This window comes from Leptodactylus fuscus, chromosome 10, assembly GCF_031893055.1.
Source record: "Leptodactylus fuscus isolate aLepFus1 chromosome 10, aLepFus1.hap2, whole genome shotgun sequence".
Taxonomy (NCBI): Eukaryota; Metazoa; Chordata; class Amphibia; order Anura; family Leptodactylidae; genus Leptodactylus; species Leptodactylus fuscus.
In genome coordinates, this window is record NC_134274.1 from 37141500 (window position 1) to 37160230 (window position 18731).

Below are 18731 nucleotides of genomic sequence, written 5' to 3' on the forward strand. Positions count from 1 at the left end.
GAACACAGCATAAGTAAAAAAAACTTGCTTAAAAAACTTATACACACGAATACATCTGAGGGCCATGTTGCATTCCACATACCACTAACCTTAGACCATGCTATATAAGTGTATAATAAGCTGGCACAGTATAATAATGCATTGTGTAAATGAGACAGACATGTCTGCTTTACCTCCAAGCATAGAATGCGTAAGTTTATAATACATGATAGATATGCTTTGTTCTTATGTAAACGCGACTCATGTCACATAAACATCCCGGTCAATCACAATGTCAATTTGTTACTTCACCATGAAACAAACCGAAATACCATTACATATAGAGTTTATATAAAGTCATAAAACTACACTTGTTATATTGTCTGCGGCATCTAAATCTGTAAAATAGAATGTTAAGCTACAAGATCCCAAAACTCCAGCTCTGCCTCCAGTTCTGGGATTGTCTAGGTCCGTGATGGCGAGCCTATGGCATGGGTGGCACTTAGAGCTGTCTCTTTGGGCACCCATCTGTGGAACAGATTATACTGTGTGGAGGCTACTGTGGAGCAGATTGTACTGTGTGGAGGCTACTGTGGAGCAGATTGTACTGTGTGGGGGCTACTGTGGAGTAAATTGTACTGTGTGGGGGCCACTGTGGAGCAGATTGTACTGTGTGGGGGCCACTGTGGAGCAGATTATACTGTGTGGGGGCCACTGTGAAGCAGATTGTACTGTGTGGAGGCTACTGTGGAGCAGATTGTACTGTGTGGGGGCCACTGTGGAGCAGATTGTACTGTGTGGGGGCCACTGTGGAGTAAATTGTACTGTGTGGGGGCCACTGTGGAGCAGATTGTACTGCATGGAGGCTACTGTGGAGCAGATTGTACTGTATGGGGGGTCACTGTGGAGCAGATTATACTGTGTGGGGGCCACTGTGGAGCAGATTGTACTGCGTGGAGGCTACTGTGGAGCAGATTGTACTGCGTGGAGGCCACTGTGGAGCAGATTGGACTGCGTGGAGGCTACTGTGGAGCAGATTGTACTGCGTGGAGGCCACTGTGGAGCAGATTATACTGTGTGGGGGCCACTGTGCAGCAGATTGTACTGCATGGAGGCCACTGTGGAGCAGATTATACTGTGTGGGGGCCACTATGGAGCAGATTGTACTGTGTGGAGGCTACTGTGGAGCAGATTGTACTGCGTGGGGGCCACTGTGGAGCAGATTGTACTGCGTGGGGGCCACTGTGGAGCAGATTGTACTGCGTGGGGGCCACTGTGGAGCAGATTGTACTGTGTGGGGGCCACTGTGGAGCAGATTGGACTGTGTGGGGGTCACAGTGGAGCAGAAAACTCCATGAAGCCCCATTCTTATGACCATATTTTGCAGGTCTGTAATTGTGTACAATTGCAGAGCTGCACATTATTAAAGTTAAATTGCCGTGTTGGCACTTTGTAATAAATTAGTGGGATTTGGGCTGCAGTTTGGGCACTCGGTCTCTAAAAGGTTTGCCATCACTGGTCTAGGCGTTAGTGGTGGCCTAATGTTCTTTCCATACAGATCTAAAGCGGGCCTATTTCTAATGTGTGAAGTGAGAATTTTTTCATAAATAGAAGTGTCAATAGTTTATTTTTATCCATTAACAAAATTAAGTGAATGAACAAAAGTGGAGAAACCTAAATCATATGAATATTTGGTGTGACCAGTGTTTACCTTCCAAAAAGCATCACTTCTTCTAGGTACACTTGTAGACGGCTCTTGTTGGAACTTGTAATGGAGATCTTCTGGGGATGTGGTACTTGCTCAAATCCTTCTGTGTCTTCATGTAATCCCAGACAGACATGTATACTTCCCTCTGTTATACTTTTTGTTAATTGTAAGGTAGATCTTCTGGCTGCAGATGGTTATGGACTGGATAGTTTATGGTACAGATATAGAGATTTCATGGTTTAGAACCTTTTCGGAATGTTAAGGATTTTAATGCAGGAGGATTCCTAGGTCACAGTCGCCATCTGCAAAAACATGCGTCCATGCAGTGTGAAACACAACCATAGAGCCAGGATGGGAACAATTCAGGCTGGAACAGGGTCATAGTCAGGTATGTGGTGTGCGGAACCCTGATCCCAAGAATGGACATGGTTACAAGAATAGGGTAGGAGTTGGATTCAGAAGCATGGTGGATAGATTGGGAAGTGGAAGACAAGACAGACAGGGATCAGGAATAAACCAGGAACTGGAACAAGGAGATACCAGGGACTGGAGTGTAGTAAGAAATTAATTCTAAAGGGCATTGCAAGATGAACTGTCATGATGTGACATACCAAGGGATGAAACCTGAATTTACTAAGAAGCAAGCTTTGGCCAGGTCCTAGATTAGTACTACAGGTGCAAGTCATATCTTAGGGTATCAGCAGACACATGGCAATGTGGCATAATACTGTGTGCAGGGGCCACTATGGGGCATAATACTGTGTGCAGGGGCCACTATGGGGCATAATACTGTGTGCAGGGGCCACTATGGGACATAATACTGTGTACTGGGGTCACTATGGGGCATAATGTGTGCAGGGGACGCTATGGGGTATAATACTTGTGTGAAGGGGCTACTATGGGGCATAATACTGTGTGTAGGGGCCACTATGGGAATAATAATGTGTGCAGGGGCTACTATGGGGCATAATACTGTGTGTAGGGGCCACTATGGGGCATAATAATGTGTGCAGGGGCCACTATGGGGCATAATAATGTGTGCAGGGGCCGCTATGGGGCATAATACTGTGTGTAGGGGCCACTATGGGGCATAATACTGTGTGCAGGGGGCCACTATGGGGAATAATAATGTGTGCAGGGGCCACTATTGGGCATAATACTGTGTGCAGGGGCCACTATGGGACATAATACTGTGTGCAGGGGCCACTATGGGACATAATACTGTGTGCAGGGGCCACTATGGGGCATAATACTGTGTGCAGGGGCCACTATGGGGCATAATAATGTGTGCAGGGGCCGCTATGGGGCATAATACTGTGTGTAGGGGCCACTATGGGGCATAATACTGTGTGCAGGGGGCCACTATGGGGAATAATAATGTGTGCAGGGGCCACTATGGGACATAATACTGTGTGCAGGGGACCCTATGGGACATAATACTGTGTGCAGGAATGAGGTGTGTGCCCATTTTGTTCATTCCATTTCTATCACATAATGGTTTACTGAATTGTATCTGTGTTTCTACACATAAGCCAATATGAGGAGTAAGACGACAAATAAGACGACTGAAGGTGTGTCTCAAGCTACTTTACACTCCCTGCAGGCTCTGTAGCTAAGCTTTAGTTACAGATCCTAGCTCTAGCCTTAAGACACTGCCAAGGAGCGAGAACTGAGAAAATGAAATAGCAAGCAATCTTCCTCTGTAGGTGCTGGCTTACATAAAAAACAAGATCTAGGAGACACCAGGAGAACAAAGGATGGCAAAATCCAGGATTGAAGTGTGGTCAAAAATATAGCTATAAAGTCATCACAAGATGAATAGTCACAGCTCTGCCCTTATGGAGGTGACACAGAGCAAGATATAGGAGGAGAGAACGATTAGGCAGTCTTCCTCTATAGGTGCCTGCTTACGTATTATTTTTCGGCTTCTGACTAAATGGTCACTAACCTTTCACATAACTAGGTCTCATTTAATAGAACATGTGACCCTGGACCAAAATGTAATGTTTTTTTGCCCTGCTTGAATAAATTCTCAAAGTTTCTGCCACTCGGTGTCTCCCTCTTTTCTAATTTGCTGTTCACTCCATGTTACTAGCAAAGATCCATCCTTAGGCCCCATTCATATTTGCATTCGGGTTTCTGTTCCTTATTAAATTTGCATGTGTCAAGTCCTAATTCACTAAGCCATGTAAGCTGGACACTTTGTGAAAGGAGGAGTCTGAGCAGGTTTCTTGCATTTACTAATTTACTCCCTTGATGATGTCATCACAGAACAAGGCGCAGTGAGTCTGGGCTTCCAGGTAGTACTCTGGGGCTGTGACTATATATTATTCAGTGTGTGCTTTAATTGCTTGTATCCATTATTTAGGCATCTTAAATAATTAACCATTTATGTACTGACAATCATTAATTAGTGATCTGCGACCTGTGGCTCTGCATTTGTTGTGCAGCTTATCGACAGCTGGAGAGCCATAGATTACAGTCCACATAGGTTAATGTATGAGACATAAGAACCTTAGAAGGTTTTTCTTGCATTTCCACATTTGCAATGAGAAAACTTGCCAGTCTCGTAATTAGAAGGGACAACACCTATCCACCGCATGCAGAGTCAGCTGAATGTATCGGGAGGACCAAGATAGTGTTTAACAGCATATAAGGGTTGGTTCACACTAGCGTACGTATTCTGTCCAGGGAGAGTCCGCATGCAGACCTCCCGGATGGAATACAATCGCAATTGCAAGTGCTGTGCTATCAAAGCACACGGACCCCATATACTATAATGGGGTCCGTGTGCTTGCTGCGCCCTGCCCACATGAATCATTCCCACGAGTCAATCATGGTGCTGACTGCACCAGCATCCAGTTGTGCACTCCGCTTCAGATTAGGCCCAAATGAATGGGCGTAGTCCGGAGGAGGGAGTGTCTTCAGGCCGAATCGCGAGGAACCGGAACAAACAGCTCTTGGAGAAAAGAACTGACTGACTCCCATTGATTTCAATGGGAGCCGTCTTTTTGGTCCGGATTTTGAGGCCAAAAAACGCTGTGTGAACTTACTCTAAGAACAATGATGATTGCATGGGAATTTCAAGTCATCCGAGAGAAAATGGAATGAGATGAGAATAGGGATTCACATGACTGAGTTGCAAAACGGCCATGAAAAACATCCAATTTACACGGCCATCTTACACCCAAGGAACAACCATTTTCACAGATTCCCATACATTCGAGTGTAGGGAGGGGGTCTGTGAAAACGGACCTATAGTATGACAAAATAATGGTCATGTGACTAGCCCCTATTCACTTGAATTGAACATAATACTGCCATGTGACGTCCGTTAAAAAAAACCCGACGTCACACAGCCATTACGTAGCTTAAGCGTCTAGCCCCCGAGTTCCTGTCCCAAAACTGGATTGTGAACACTTTGGTTTTGTATAAACATATTGATTTATTCATAAATTACCAAATTCCATACTCCTGAAATCATATTTTCCAGGTCCCTTTTATGTGAGAAATACAAAAAACGTAGGCTACCAACATACGGTTATGAACGCCAAGGTGCTGTACTCCGTAACTAAAATTCATGAAATCTGTGCCAAGTGTAAATTCTAGAATTCCTGCTCTTAAGTCTTATACTCCACATCCTTGAACAAAGTCTTTGAGGTCCAAAGCAGCCCAAGTATTCCAACCTTGCAATTCTAATAGGTCACAACATCTAAAAGGTGGGATAACGTATATTTGTCATAACAATCCAACAGATATAACGACATGTTGTAGACGCCACTAGAGCAGGGATGGATGAAACCAATGGGATTCTACATCATCGGAAGAAAAATCTGATGAGATTATTGAGGATAGTACCACATGTAAAGGTGAATCTGTAATATATGGCAGTACTGGGACTGAGTATTAGTCTTTTATAGTATCTTCTTTTCTGAGCTCCAGCAGTATACACACACGTGCGCAGGCTCCAGCTTTTGACAATAAGGGTGCATTCACACAGAGGAAAATGGCACTGAATTTGGTGTGGAATTCATTGAAGTCAAAGGGAGGCTTTTTTTCAGCGCTGAATCTGATGCGGATGCCACACCAAATTCAGCGCCATTTTCCTCCGTGTGAATTGCACCCTTAGGCCGGGTTCAGACGGGTTTTTTTGGTCAGGATTTTGACGCCTCCCATTGAAATCAATGGAGCCGGCCATTTCCTTTTTCCACGAGCGGTTTGTTCCCACTCACGGAAAAAAAGAAGTGACACGTCCTTTCTTCAGGCGGATTCTGCAGCTGATTCAGCCGTGGCCATCCGCCTTTCGACACCTCCTTCCCAACCAGGCCCATTCATTTGGGCCTAATCCAGAGTGGAATACTGCGACCACTGCATCGGCATCCAGGCGCGGCTAGCCGTTTTTTAATCCGGAATCTAAGCCAGCCACCGCGTCAAATTCCGGAACAAAAAATCCCGTCTGAACCCGGCCTTAGGGTCCATTCACACGAGTTTTTTGGCGAGGAAAAAATCTGCTTCAGGAATGAGGGTAAGTTCACATAGAAATTTTTGGTCAGGGTTTTGAGGCCGGTATCAGGTCTTTTTCCGGGAGCCATTTCTTCCGGCTCCTGGAAAAAAGAAGCGAGGTGCTCATTCTTCAGGCCGAGTCGCCTCACGATTTGTCCAGAAGACACTCCCTCCTCTGTAGTAAGCTCATTCATTGGGCCTAATCCGGAGCAGAGTGCGCGGCTGGATGCCGATGCAGTGCATCGGCTTTCAGTCGCGGCTACCCAGTTTTTGCCCCGCCTCAGGTTCTGGACCAAAAAACCCCATGTAAACTTACCCTTAGGAAATATTTTTTTCCTCCAGCACAGTGTATGGACCTTGAGAAAACCGCCAGCAATTTTTCCACGTGGATTTTCCACCTCCCATAGACTGCATTGGTTTTTGTAAGCAGAATCTGCTTGAAGGAAGCTAGCTAAAAAAGGAAGCTAGGGGAAATAAAAAGCTAGCAGAACCCATAGAACTCTATGGGGAGGCGTTTTATTCCGTGTAGATTCTGACACAGATTCAGCGCCAAAATGGACCCTAAGGGTGCCCAGCTGAACAAGCCATTGCTCCCAACCCACTAATACACAAGTATGCTTGGTCTAGTTCAACATGGGTCTCAATAGCAAGATGGGAGTGAGCTGCTGTCAGAGTCCTCTGGCGGTGGTTTATCTTGCCTGGAAACAAAGGGATTGGGCGATGAAACTCTTCCTTTCTGTGGATTCGGCTGCTGGTACTCACAAAGGAAGGGGTTACTGCAGAGGTTTGGGATAGCATAGGACATAACCAACTATCACCCGTGATGACAGGCCTGGATCCACTGGAACAGTTTCTAGTTCAGGCACCCTGGCAATGGTATCAACAACCCATAACGTGGCTACTGATACTAACAGGTGGCCTCGGCGGCCATGTTGGGGGCTACTGATGTCATTGTCGGAGTGCTGCAACTATAGACTGACACCGCAGACTAAGGCCCTGCTGTTGGGAATCAATTTTTCTTGAGCCAGAAAAATCCACTTAAAATTAAAGCTCGTCTTAAGTCCTTTGCAGGTGAATTTTCACTTCTAACTAGAGGGAAAGGATCAGGGAAATTTTAGTGTCATGGCGATTACTTTTACGAAAGGAAAGAGCGGACGCGCTGAAGACGCACTGGAATGTTCAGCCGGACAGAGATAATACCTTGAAGAAATGTATTGCATACAGCGCCGCGGCTGATACATTGAACTAACGTCACAATAGCTGTACACATACATTGTAACAAGTATTCTTGAGTGGAGATTTGGGGTATACTCTGATTTACTTATCAAAGATTTAATAACTGGCATGTTTCAAGAAATCATTTCCAAAAAAAAAAAAAAAAAAAAAAGTGCAGTTACTTGTAGTGTCACTTAAACTGGTCTACGGAAACAATTTTGGAGCGTGCCACGGTGCCCCGAATTCAAGTATCAGCAGAAGCAAATCACTGCCAGTCACCTCTAGCAGTAAAGGGGTAAGGGGTGAGAAGACTGTTGATATACTACAAGACCCAAGCAAAAGTTTACATAGTATATTGGTGAGACACAGCTCTTTATGTCGAAACCCCTGGTCAAGTACCTACGATTAGTGTGTTATGAAAAGAAGAGGAAAAGGCTCTCGGGTTGATCCGTATACACTAAAGATTAACTGAGCACTTGAAAATGTCCACGCCGTCTGGCCAACTCAGCGGTCACGGCCGACGTCGCTCATCATTGAGTCTGTTCTCCATGTATTGGACTAGTACATTTTTCCACGCTCCTTCAGAGTTCGTCCATAGTTGTGTCCCCTGTCTGCTAGTGTTTTTTTTTTATGCTGGTTTTTCCATGGATCATCTTGTACAATGGAAGACAAGGTTGGGAAAGGTTCACCGATGCTCTATTGGAATATGTTGCTGACGCAATGGCAACATGGGTGTGTAATGGATCCACTGTAACAAATTTCGATGACCATTAAGTTGCAGATCGGTAGAGACTGGTCATTGCCCTTTACTTCACTATGACACTATGATATGAAGGTTGAACGTGAAGAACTTCACAAGGCACCAGCTGGGATCCACAGGGCTTTGTTCTGTTCTTGATCCACAATTGCTAGAATCTGAGTGCAAATACTGAACAGCGCACCCCCTTGAATTACAGCTGGATTGAGGAGAAAGCAGAAAAACAATTCCAAGTTACAGCAAGTGCAACACCAATGTCAGGGCAAGAACATAAAGCTTCACTTTGCAACATTGTCATTGGAGTTTTCTTACCTTCAGCAATATACATTACGCACGGTTTTATACAGTCATTCAGAAATCTACAAACCTGACGCAGCTTTTTTGCTAACGCACCTGTAAAGTACTTGCTGTATTCTTGTTCTATTTTCTGTGCAGATTCAAACTGCTCTTTGGAATTTTTCTGTGTCACCTTGTCCCGTAGAAAGATTGGATCTTTTTGTTCCCTAAAGGAAAAAAGTCATATATGATCATAGATACGGGGTCATGTGAAATGTGTGTGCGTGGAAAGTTTTCTATTGTTTAACGTTTGTGGACATATCAATGTTCTATAAAACTAAAAGCGATACAAAAAACATGAACCTATTGAATCTGCCCTCATGTATTCCACATTCTTTAGAGTCTTATGAGATATGCATCTTTATTTAAGCTCAGACATTTTGCTTAGTATTCCAGAGACAGACTTCCCATATTATTGATCCACATACAGTAGCACTTTATTAGCGTTGATACTAGAGATGAGCGAGTAGTATTCGATCGAATACCTCGCTGCCATAGTGTGTAAGCGGCCGATCACCAACGGGTTAAGCAAAGTGAATATTCGATGTGCTTAACGCCTTGGTGTTCGGCCGCTTACACGCATTCCTATGGCAGCGAGGTACTCGATCGAATACTACTCGCTCATCTCTAGCTGCTACCCATCAATGAGATATCAGGATGCATCTTATGGTTGATATTGGGTGTCAGCTTCAGACCTTGCAGCTGTGGTCACCATAAAAGTCATCACAAGCTAAATATTAAGTTGTGTCGGTGATTTCCATAATTTCTGAAGATATTTACTCTTAATTTTTCATCCTGAAATCTGTGGGATTACATGCCTATAAACACAATCCAATGAGAGATGCCAGACAACTTTAGTGAAGAAGCAACAGAGAGGTCTCACTATGACAGGTCCAGTGTATTCACAAGCCTGATGCCCACTATCTTAGCCGTATTAATAACTAATGGCGGCCAGACCTCAGCAGTCATAAGTCACTATTGAAGGAGCAGGAAAGCACTAGGCTTATGATTTACAGAAGGCTCGTAACAGAAATGTATTCCTCTGTTGGTCTATTATTTAAGTGGCACAACATATATGTTGCCAGGGGGATCTAGCAGAGAACCCAAATCCAGCCAATAATCTCTTGTGGCTGGGCCTACGCTAGGTTCATACTACAGCGTCGCCTTTCCAATACTGTAGTCCACAGGGGAACCAGAACAATGGACTACTGTAATATCGGTTAGACGCAGAGACCAGCAGATGCCATTGACTGTAATGGGAACCAGAACAACGGACAGGTGGACTCCTGAAATAGCAGTTATTAATAAATCACTTACTTTATTTGTTTGGTGCTTTTGTACCGGATAAAAAGGACAATTGGATAAATGTGGACGCTGTGAAGTCTCTCAATGGCGTGAGGAGCTATATCCAGAAGACAGTGGCAGTTCTAAGACGTAAAAAAGAAACAAATCTCAATATATAAGGCGCTCACCCAGAAAACAAAATATTACAGCATGGAATGGATTGTAAAGACTGAGACTATTAGGAGGAGCAGAAACAACAGATTTTATTGAACAGATTACATTGGTACAATCTCTACAGGATATACAGTGTACAGTGTCCATGGGCCAGAAACGCTGCGCTTTTGGAAAAAAATCACGGCGTTTTACAGTACTTGCAAAGTGGATGGAATTCTTACGAATCTCATGCCCATTTTGCGGAAAAAATCGCAGCGCGGACAAGCTGCGATTTCCAAAACCGTCACGGTTTTGAAAATCACAGCATGCCAATTAGATCTACGGAAACGCTGGCGGCTTTCCTGTAGATATAATTGTAACAGAAAGTCCGCGGAGGAAAATTCAGTGAACTTTCTGTTCAAAGCACTGCAGGAAGAACTGTGATGTGTTCACGCCGCAGTTGTTCCCACAGCACTTTAGCGCAGTGGGGCCTTCGCCTAAGACCTGATTTTTATTTTTTCGAATGAATACATATAGCAAATAACATCATTTTATAGAGTTGCGTAGTCGTGGCTGATGAAAACGTACCTTATCTGTGATCTCTTTAATAGAAGCCACCGTGGTAACATCAAAATGGCCACTGCGCCTCTTGTAGTCTATGAAGAGGCAGTCCTTTACTCCACGCTCTATGGCCTGCTGGGAGGCTTTCATTACTTCTGTAAACACAAAGTAATACAAAAACATAACCATCACATCAAAATAAGCAATTATAGGCGGACACACTGGAAACCATGTGCCACAAAGCCACACCAACTGAATGTCATATGAGAATATAGCTATGTGACTGTAATCTTACCAAGCGGGCATCTGCAGAACTTCCCTGGGGACTCTTTGACTAGCATGTCCTTCACAGCATCAACTAATGGTCCTAAAATCAGCACCGGACGGGGCGCAGTGCAGTCTACCCTCTGCACTCGTTGGTAGGCCAAGTTCATAGACTCTAATGAAAGGTAACAAATGTGAACAGAAAGATGAAACTTTGTTTCTAAGAAATAATATACATAATATACACGACAGGTCATTAGTATCTGATCAGTGGGGGTGCAGCGACCAGACGCTGCGCCAATCTGCCATCCAGCTGGCTACAGGCACTGACGCTTTTGCTGTGGATGGGGCTGGAAGCAGCTCTGCAATAATTCAAGTAATAGGGACAAGGCTGTAGTACCCTGGCACACTGTGTCTATTACTTAGATAGGAGCAGAGCTGCTTCTAGTCCCATCCACAGCAAGCGTCCAGCTTACTGATCAGATACATATGGCTTATCTCACCCTCTGATAGGTGAGATTATCACGAGATGTTACATTGTTACTGACCATTGAGTGTTCTAAATGTTACTGTGCATGTGTGTGCAAACATACTTATACACATACATATACACACATACATATACATATGTATATAGACACACACACACGTTAATTTTTATTGTTCTATGACTGATATCTAGTGGACAAGCAAACTTCATCAGATTGCTTCCTAAAGTTCTCTCACCGTCAAGGAAGGGGATAGAATCTGTGCTAATAGTGTCCAGTCCTTGAAGTTCTTTGCCATCTCGAGACCCACTTCGCTTGTGTTTATTTTTCCTGCGGAAAAACGAGCGCCTAGCAGCGGCAGAGAGAGTTTTAGCTGCTCCACCTTCATCTCGTACTTCAGAAACACTGAGACGCCGGGAAAATTCTTGCTCCATCCTACAAAAAGTAAGTGAAAGGCATATACAACTTGGCTTGCTGGTGTTCCAAGGAGGCTTACAGTAGATGCATTTCTATGCTATAACTGTTGTAAGAGATCACTATCTATCATATATATATATATATATATATATATATATATATATATATATATATATATATATATGACATTCTGGGTATACAGATATACAGAGGACTTTCGTAAAAGTATGGCTGTGTTTTCTAGTTGCAAAAAGATCAAACACCACTCACTTACATTGGTGAAACAGTCGCAGGGCGACACAGCTATCTTTGGTCTCAGAGAAAATAAAAGGTTAATGTACAAATAACCTTCCATATTGTTCTAACTGGTGCATGGATTATACTTGGTAAAAGGTCCTCTTTAAGAAGGTGGATTATTCACATCTTGTAAAGCTCTGCACCTGCAATTTTGGCTTACCCTATTTGCAAGATGGAGCATGGTACGTGATAGGTTTACATAGCTTGTAACAAAATGAATACTCACATATACTTGCTGGGAATCTGTCCCCTCTCCAGTTTCTGTGCATTCTCATCCAGCTGCCAACCCATCCAAGTACCGAAAACTCCTTGAGGGAGAGTGTCATCCACATACAATATATCATCCTTCTTGAAACTCAACTCCTGAGGGTGCTCGGCTTGTCGGTCATAAAGTGCTCTGAGGAAACACATTACATTTAGTGACAATGCTGGTAAAGTTCTCTGTTCTTACACAATGTTGTCATAATCATTGAAGTTACTTCTCATTCTCTGGGGAGATGACCACAAGCAGAAGTCATTTGGACAAAAGTGCTAATATGCTTCTTAGATCAAAGTAACCCTAATGCTTATGAAGAAGTATAGATTTCTTATTTCAAATGCCAACCCACAATGGGCTTGTTGAAGTGAAGTATTTTTCTTGTTTGTGGTGGAACCACCTCCAGTCTCCTCTCTTGGTAAAACTTGACGGATATTTTTATCAGTCCTACTATGTAAATTTTTACTACTTGTACTACCTCTTTGGTTTTGACATCAGCTCCTCTGTAAGGGCCCGTTCACACGGGCACAGAGGGGACGGATTATGGTGCAAAATCCACGTCATAATTGGCTCCCTCACAATGTTGGGTCTATGGAGACCGCATGTGTTCTTTATTCCGCTAGCGGCATGTTGCCACTAGGGGAAAAAAGAAGCGAGCTGCCCTTTCTTCAGGCGGATTTCGCGTCTCGTTGAGCTGCGGCGTCTGCCTCGTGGCAGCAACCTCCGGAGTCGGCCCATTCATTTGAGTCTGCGCAGGAGGGAGAAGCTGCTACTGTCGGAAGCCGTGGCTCCCTGCGTCACTCTCGGTGTCAAAATCCGCCCTTCCGCCCCCCATGTAAACGGGGCCTAAGGGTTCCAGGTGGATTCTGGAAATTAATTAAAATTAGGCTAAGGCCTCATAGGCTGGAAACGCTGCGCTAAGGAAAAAAGAAGCGAGGTGCTCATTCTTCAGGCTAAGTCGTCTCGCGATTCGGCCTGAGGACACTCTCTCCTCCGGACTAGGCCCATTCATTGGGCCTAATCCAGAGCGGAGTGTGCGGCTGGATGCTGGTGCATTGCACCGGCTTTCTGTCGCGGCTACCCGCCTTTTAGTCCAGAACCTAAAGCGGCCTCTGCCTCAGGTTCCGGACCAAAAATCGCCGTGTGAACTTACTCTAAACACTTGTAAAAAAAAGACTGACCTTATGTAAAAGCCATCACCAGGCTGGTCTTTGATCTTGTTGAACTCGTCCACCTTTTGTTGCACCTTCAACTTCACGTTTTCTGTTGGTTTCAGCATTTCTAGGTAGGCTTCCTCCGCTGTTTTGTTTCTCATATCGACAGAGCCATACTAATGATAATTATAAAGAAAAAAATCGAGCAAGGTGAGAAAACTGAATCAAATATAGAGCAAGGCATAGAAAGGAAATACAGAAAGACTATCATACATGCCAGGCAGTTATACAAGTGGTTGAACATATACAAGTAAGTATTCCGGGTTCTTAAAACATATCTGAATTTTTGATTTTCTAGCAGAATTTGTTGCAATAATAAAAGTAATGTCGGTGACATCATAGGAAGCTAAAGTGGCAATAAGGAAAGCTGATAATTGGGGGACCAGCCGGAATATTAGTAATAAAGATATCCAGTGCAGGGAATGCATTGCTAAACTTTATTTTCCCCGCAAAACCCCTTTAGGCCGGGGCCCATGGTGCGGAAACGCATCATTTTTTGTTGCAAATTTTGATGCGGATTTTTGAGCCAAAGCCAGGAGTGGAATGAACAGAAGGTAGAAGTAGAAGAACTTCATATATATTCTCCATTCCCTCTGTAGCCATTCTTGGCTTTGGCTCAAAAAACCGCAACAAAATCTGCACAAAAGAAGCTGCTTTCCGCAATGTGGGGCCTCGCCCTTTAAGAGTAGTCTATGATTATGAAAAACTGGCACATCATAACATGAAGCAACCAGTATGTGCATCCCACATACATCTATAATGAAGTCTCCAGTCAGCAGTCCCTCCAGTGCACCAGAAGTATTATCCTCATCTAAATCCAGCACATATACTCCATGCAGGTTCCCTCCGCAGATCTGCATTCCCAGCTCCACCGGAGATTTAGAAAGGGTGACTGTACGGATTTCTGAGTGTTTTTTAATGCCATCCACTGGTGTCCTGGTAAAAAAAAAAAAAAAAAAGAGTGTTAATCTAAAAGCCACTACTAAATAACAAACTTTAGAGTTGATTATAAAACATTACATACATTGTTTATAAGATTTGGTGTGTTACAAATAAAGAGAAAAATAAGAAGCACCTAAGCGAGCTGCAGGGACTTGTACTAGGCGTGGTTTCTTTTGATGGCGGCGTCATGGTCCCCTCGTCTTGCTCACTCACAGTGTCGATAACAGAATGATTGTCGGGGGTCGCCGCACCGCTGCCATGAGGTGTGGAATGAGACGTGCTAGCATCTAGACGGGAGCTGGTAAAGTACATAGAAAAGTAAGAATACAAAGAACGGAAGAAAACAGTAAGGAATAGTAAATTGAAATAAACAACATGGCTGCACATAATACCTGGATCGTGAATGCAATGGCTGGCACATGTGAGGATTGTACTGGGCCAGGATGGTAATGGTATCACACTGCTGTCCGATGATCAGACGAGCTTGCTGCTCGGTGGCGTTTCTTAAATTTATACCATTAAACTGCAGGAAACAGAACAAAGATTAATGTAAGATGTGGATTTCTAGATAATGGTTTCTATGCTGGGACGACAAGAACTCAGTCCCGCAGATAGATGTTCTGGGCTCTGGTGACCCGAACCAATGCAGATAGATAGGTTAGGGTCACTTGTGAATCGCTGCCTCCATTTTCGAGTACACAGGTTGGTTCTGGTGACACCAACTACCTATCTACTGGACTACTGTATCACTTTATACTATACAAAGAATAAACTTTATTTTGCATACTATCCCTTGAGTGTAGAGGGACACTTGCACTCACCCAGTACAGCAACTACCTGGGAACCGTGCAAAGACTTATTTCCAGACAGTAATCCTTGCAAGAAAAGTGGAAGTTGCATATAAACATTTACCACTGCGCTTTAGCAATTAAAAAACGATTTATTCTATATCAGTGAAAAATAATTTTCCAGGGAGTCTGTCAGTAACGTAGAACATGCAAAACTGCTGAAAGAGCTAGGTAGGGGCAGGGGGTTCTTACTGACAGATACTTTTTGGAAGGAAAGCTTTAAAAACTGGGTGCCACTGTGCAATGGGAGTGGCTGCACCCGTGGCAGTGCACAGAGCCTTCACGTGCTCCACAGTGCCCCCCTCTGTAGCAGCCATCAGATGATCACTACAGCGGTCATCCAAAGCTGAGACTAGGGGCTGAAAATACGGAGCGCAGGACTTTTCTCTCAACCTATTTTAGGCAAATTCAGCAGCGGAGTCTCCTATGGAATCTCCTCCCTAGACGAATCAAACACCTAAAATGCTGTATTACCTCCAGAAGCTGGTCCCCGTATTCCAGCCCGGCTTGCTGAGCAATGCTTCCAGCCATCACTTTAGAGACAAAGATGCCTCCACTTTCTCCGCCACCAATTGAAATGCCAAGCGGTTCAGCTCCTTTCTGCACCTTGACATGTCGAGGCTCATCTACTAGTGGTCTGCGGAGAAAACATACAACTTAGCATCATTGACTAGTGGAAGTATCTGCACTGCGATGACTGCATTGTATCAGAAGTGACCACATCTGTACATGCATTACCTATCAAATGCAAGAACTCTATTACTACAAATGCTGTACTTGCATATAGAGTAAAGGACTATGGAGACCCCGCACTTCAATGTGAAAAAAACATATCAATGTCTGTTTGAGAAGCTGATAGCATGGACACCAAATCCAGCTGTTTATGCAGGAAGCTGATGCCAGTGAGGGGGTAAGATGACCCAAATTTATTAAGAGTGGCACATATAAGGAGGCGTTCACAATTGCGCCTCTGTACACCTGGGTTTCCGTCCTGATCCCCAGCCAAACTAGATAGGAGACGGCTTCCCGGCGGTCAGTTTTAAAACCCATTCATTTGAATGGGTTTTAAAAGCAAACCGCCAGACTGACACAGGGTGCACAGAGGCGCAAGTGTGAACACTCCCAACCTGTGTGCCAGTATTTATTCTAAGCCCCCATTCACATTGCCACATTTGTATCAGCGTGCTATCCCCTCCAGTGAATAGCACACTGACCCATTCATTTCTATAGCCCCATGTACGTTGCTGGGATTTTCACAGATCTGTGAGCCTGGGCCATAGGACCCAGGACAGGTTCTATTCTTATTTATTTTCTCCTCTGGGCACTTTCATTCTGGACCGCACAGAAGGCACTTGAACGCTATCTGTGTGCCATTGTTCAGTTTTTCATGGTCATGTGCATGTTGTCTTATATACTTTTAACCCTTGAGAATAGCCTTTATCAGCCTGCTACTTTCAATGTCCACCCCTAGAGGGCCTAGATTTACTCAATTAGGATTTGGAAGACTTGCATGCTTACTACATCGTCCTATTCCCAGTAACTACCACGAGATGGCAAACAAGGACACGTTACTTTTCTTTCTATTTCAATGCAACACTATGGCGTACAACTTGGCTAGACAACTAATCCACAAACTATGGAAAGATACATTGTTTTTGTCTATTTGGTACAGAGTTCTCCAGATTTTATTTTTTTTATATGATTCATCTCATGAATTTATGGATGGTTGGAAAACCTGGTGTCACTTGACAAACATGATGGCATCCAATATTGAATAATGCAGGACAGCCTTATAATGGGAAAGCGGCTTACAAAGCTCTATTCATCATGTCATACATGTAGAACTACATATGGGCACATAGCTCTCCGGTTTCACCTGATGTGGTTATTAGATTATTCCAATAGAAACCAATAGAATAATAATAGATACTCGCCTCGGCATCTAGGCATACGTTTAACAATCACTTGTATGTATTGTATACGGAATATGTGGTCATTATAAGCATTTTGGCTTCGGTTCTTTCTGCGGGTTTCACCTGTATTGTAGTTATATTGTCAGAATACTATGACAGTACAATGCGCAGCAGGTATTTGTTGATCCAAAAGACTATACAGTCACCACTAACAGGTCTATCCCAAGGAATACTAAACTAAAGAGTAAGAAAAAGGATCCAGATACAACTTTCTACATGCTTAAGAGAAAGCCTTGTCTAAACCTTAAAAAAAATTAAAGTTTTCAGCCTCCCAATAATCCAATGTTGTTTAGTAGGGTTGAGCTGATCTTGAGATTTCAGGATCGGTTGTAAAATCCGATTTTTGAACATTTTCCAGTCAATCCCGATCGATCGCCTAGGGTTGAGTGATCGGGAAAGATCGGATCTCGATCAGTGATTGAGCAAATAGGGTTGAGCGATCGGGATCAGGAAAGATTGGATCCTGATCGGCAATGCAGCAAATTTGACAATCACGATTGGGATCGGCTGGAAAATGATCGAAAATCGGATTTTAAAAACGATCCTGAAATCTCAGATCTGCTCAACCCTACTAGTTACTTTATGTATATGAGGTAGGGTTGAGCTGATCTTGAGATTTCAGGAGCGTTTTTAAAATCCGATTTTCGATCATTTTCCAGCCGATCCCAATCATGAAATTTGCTCGATCGCTGATCGGGATCTGGTCTTTCCCGATTCTGATCACTCAACCCTATTGTTTAGTCTTACATGATCACCAATGTACACGCTACCTTATATGAGTGCCATACACATTACATAAATATTGGCTGACCTTGATTTTGGTGTAATCAGCCAACCATGTAAAGGGTTGAGTCTGGGGGCCTCCCAACTCTCTCTCCATGTCTAGAGGGCTGGTATATGGAGGGAGATATAGTCTTGCTTACCCTGCCCACACACAGTGATTGACACCTCCCTCTGTATTAGAACATGGAAGACTGTGATTGTGTGTGGGGCAGGGTCAGCGGGACTCTTACTTTCTCTTAGGCTTAGTTCACACAGAGTTTTTTGGTAGCGGATTTTGACGCGGAATCCGCCTCAAAATCCGCTACCAAAAATAGCTCCCATCGACTTCAATGGGAGCCACTCGCTTATTTTTCCGCTAGCTAGTAGCGGAAAAAAGGAGCAACATGCCTTATCTTGCCCGGGATGCCGCAGCTGATTCAGCCGCGGCTTCCGGGGCTCGAGACATGCTCCAGTGTAGACCCATTCATTCAGGCCTACACAGGAGCGGGATGCCGATGCAGCATGGAGTAGTGCAGAATGTTCACACGGCGGAAAAGGTTTCCACGACTTTTCTTCCGTGTGACCATAACCTTAGAAGTCCAGTTAAGACTTACACAACTTGTTGCTTTACACCAATATTGACATTTGTGCATTAAACAACATTTCCCCTTTACAAATCCAAGACAAGGAAGAATCACAACATGCACCAACATGCAAAAGCAGAAGAAAATACAAGGCTAACTGCTTCAATTACAGGACACATCAGCAACAGCA

The 18731-nt window shown here is 43.9% G+C and overlaps 1 protein-coding gene across 3 annotated transcripts in view; it reads right to left on the reverse strand.

The window, feature by feature from the left end:
- Positions 1 to 7236: 7236 nt before the first annotated feature.
- DLG5 (discs large MAGUK scaffold protein 5) overlaps positions 7237 to 18731 on the reverse strand; it is a 54842-nt gene continuing 43347 nt past the window's right edge. The window contains exons 22-33 of one of the 3 annotated variants that reach the window (XM_075257898.1): positions 15697 to 15859; positions 14767 to 14897; positions 14508 to 14672; positions 14185 to 14368; positions 13400 to 13548; positions 12189 to 12359; positions 11487 to 11683; positions 10792 to 10935; positions 10524 to 10651; positions 9816 to 9925; positions 8556 to 8665; positions 7237 to 8361 (exon numbers count right to left, since the gene is read on the reverse strand). In XM_075257898.1, coding sequence (XP_075113999.1) covers positions 8258 to 8361; positions 8556 to 8665; positions 9816 to 9925; positions 10524 to 10651; positions 10792 to 10935; positions 11487 to 11683; positions 12189 to 12359; positions 13400 to 13548; positions 14185 to 14368; positions 14508 to 14672; positions 14767 to 14897; positions 15697 to 15859 — 1756 coding nt within the window. In that variant the 3' untranslated portion in view covers positions 7237 to 8257. The remainder of the gene's footprint in view (positions 8362 to 8555; positions 8666 to 9815; positions 9926 to 10523; positions 10652 to 10791; positions 10936 to 11486; positions 11684 to 12188; positions 12360 to 13399; positions 13549 to 14184; positions 14369 to 14507; positions 14673 to 14766; positions 14898 to 15696; positions 15860 to 18731) is intronic. The other 2 variants (XM_075257897.1, XM_075257896.1) reach the window with 2 other exon arrangements.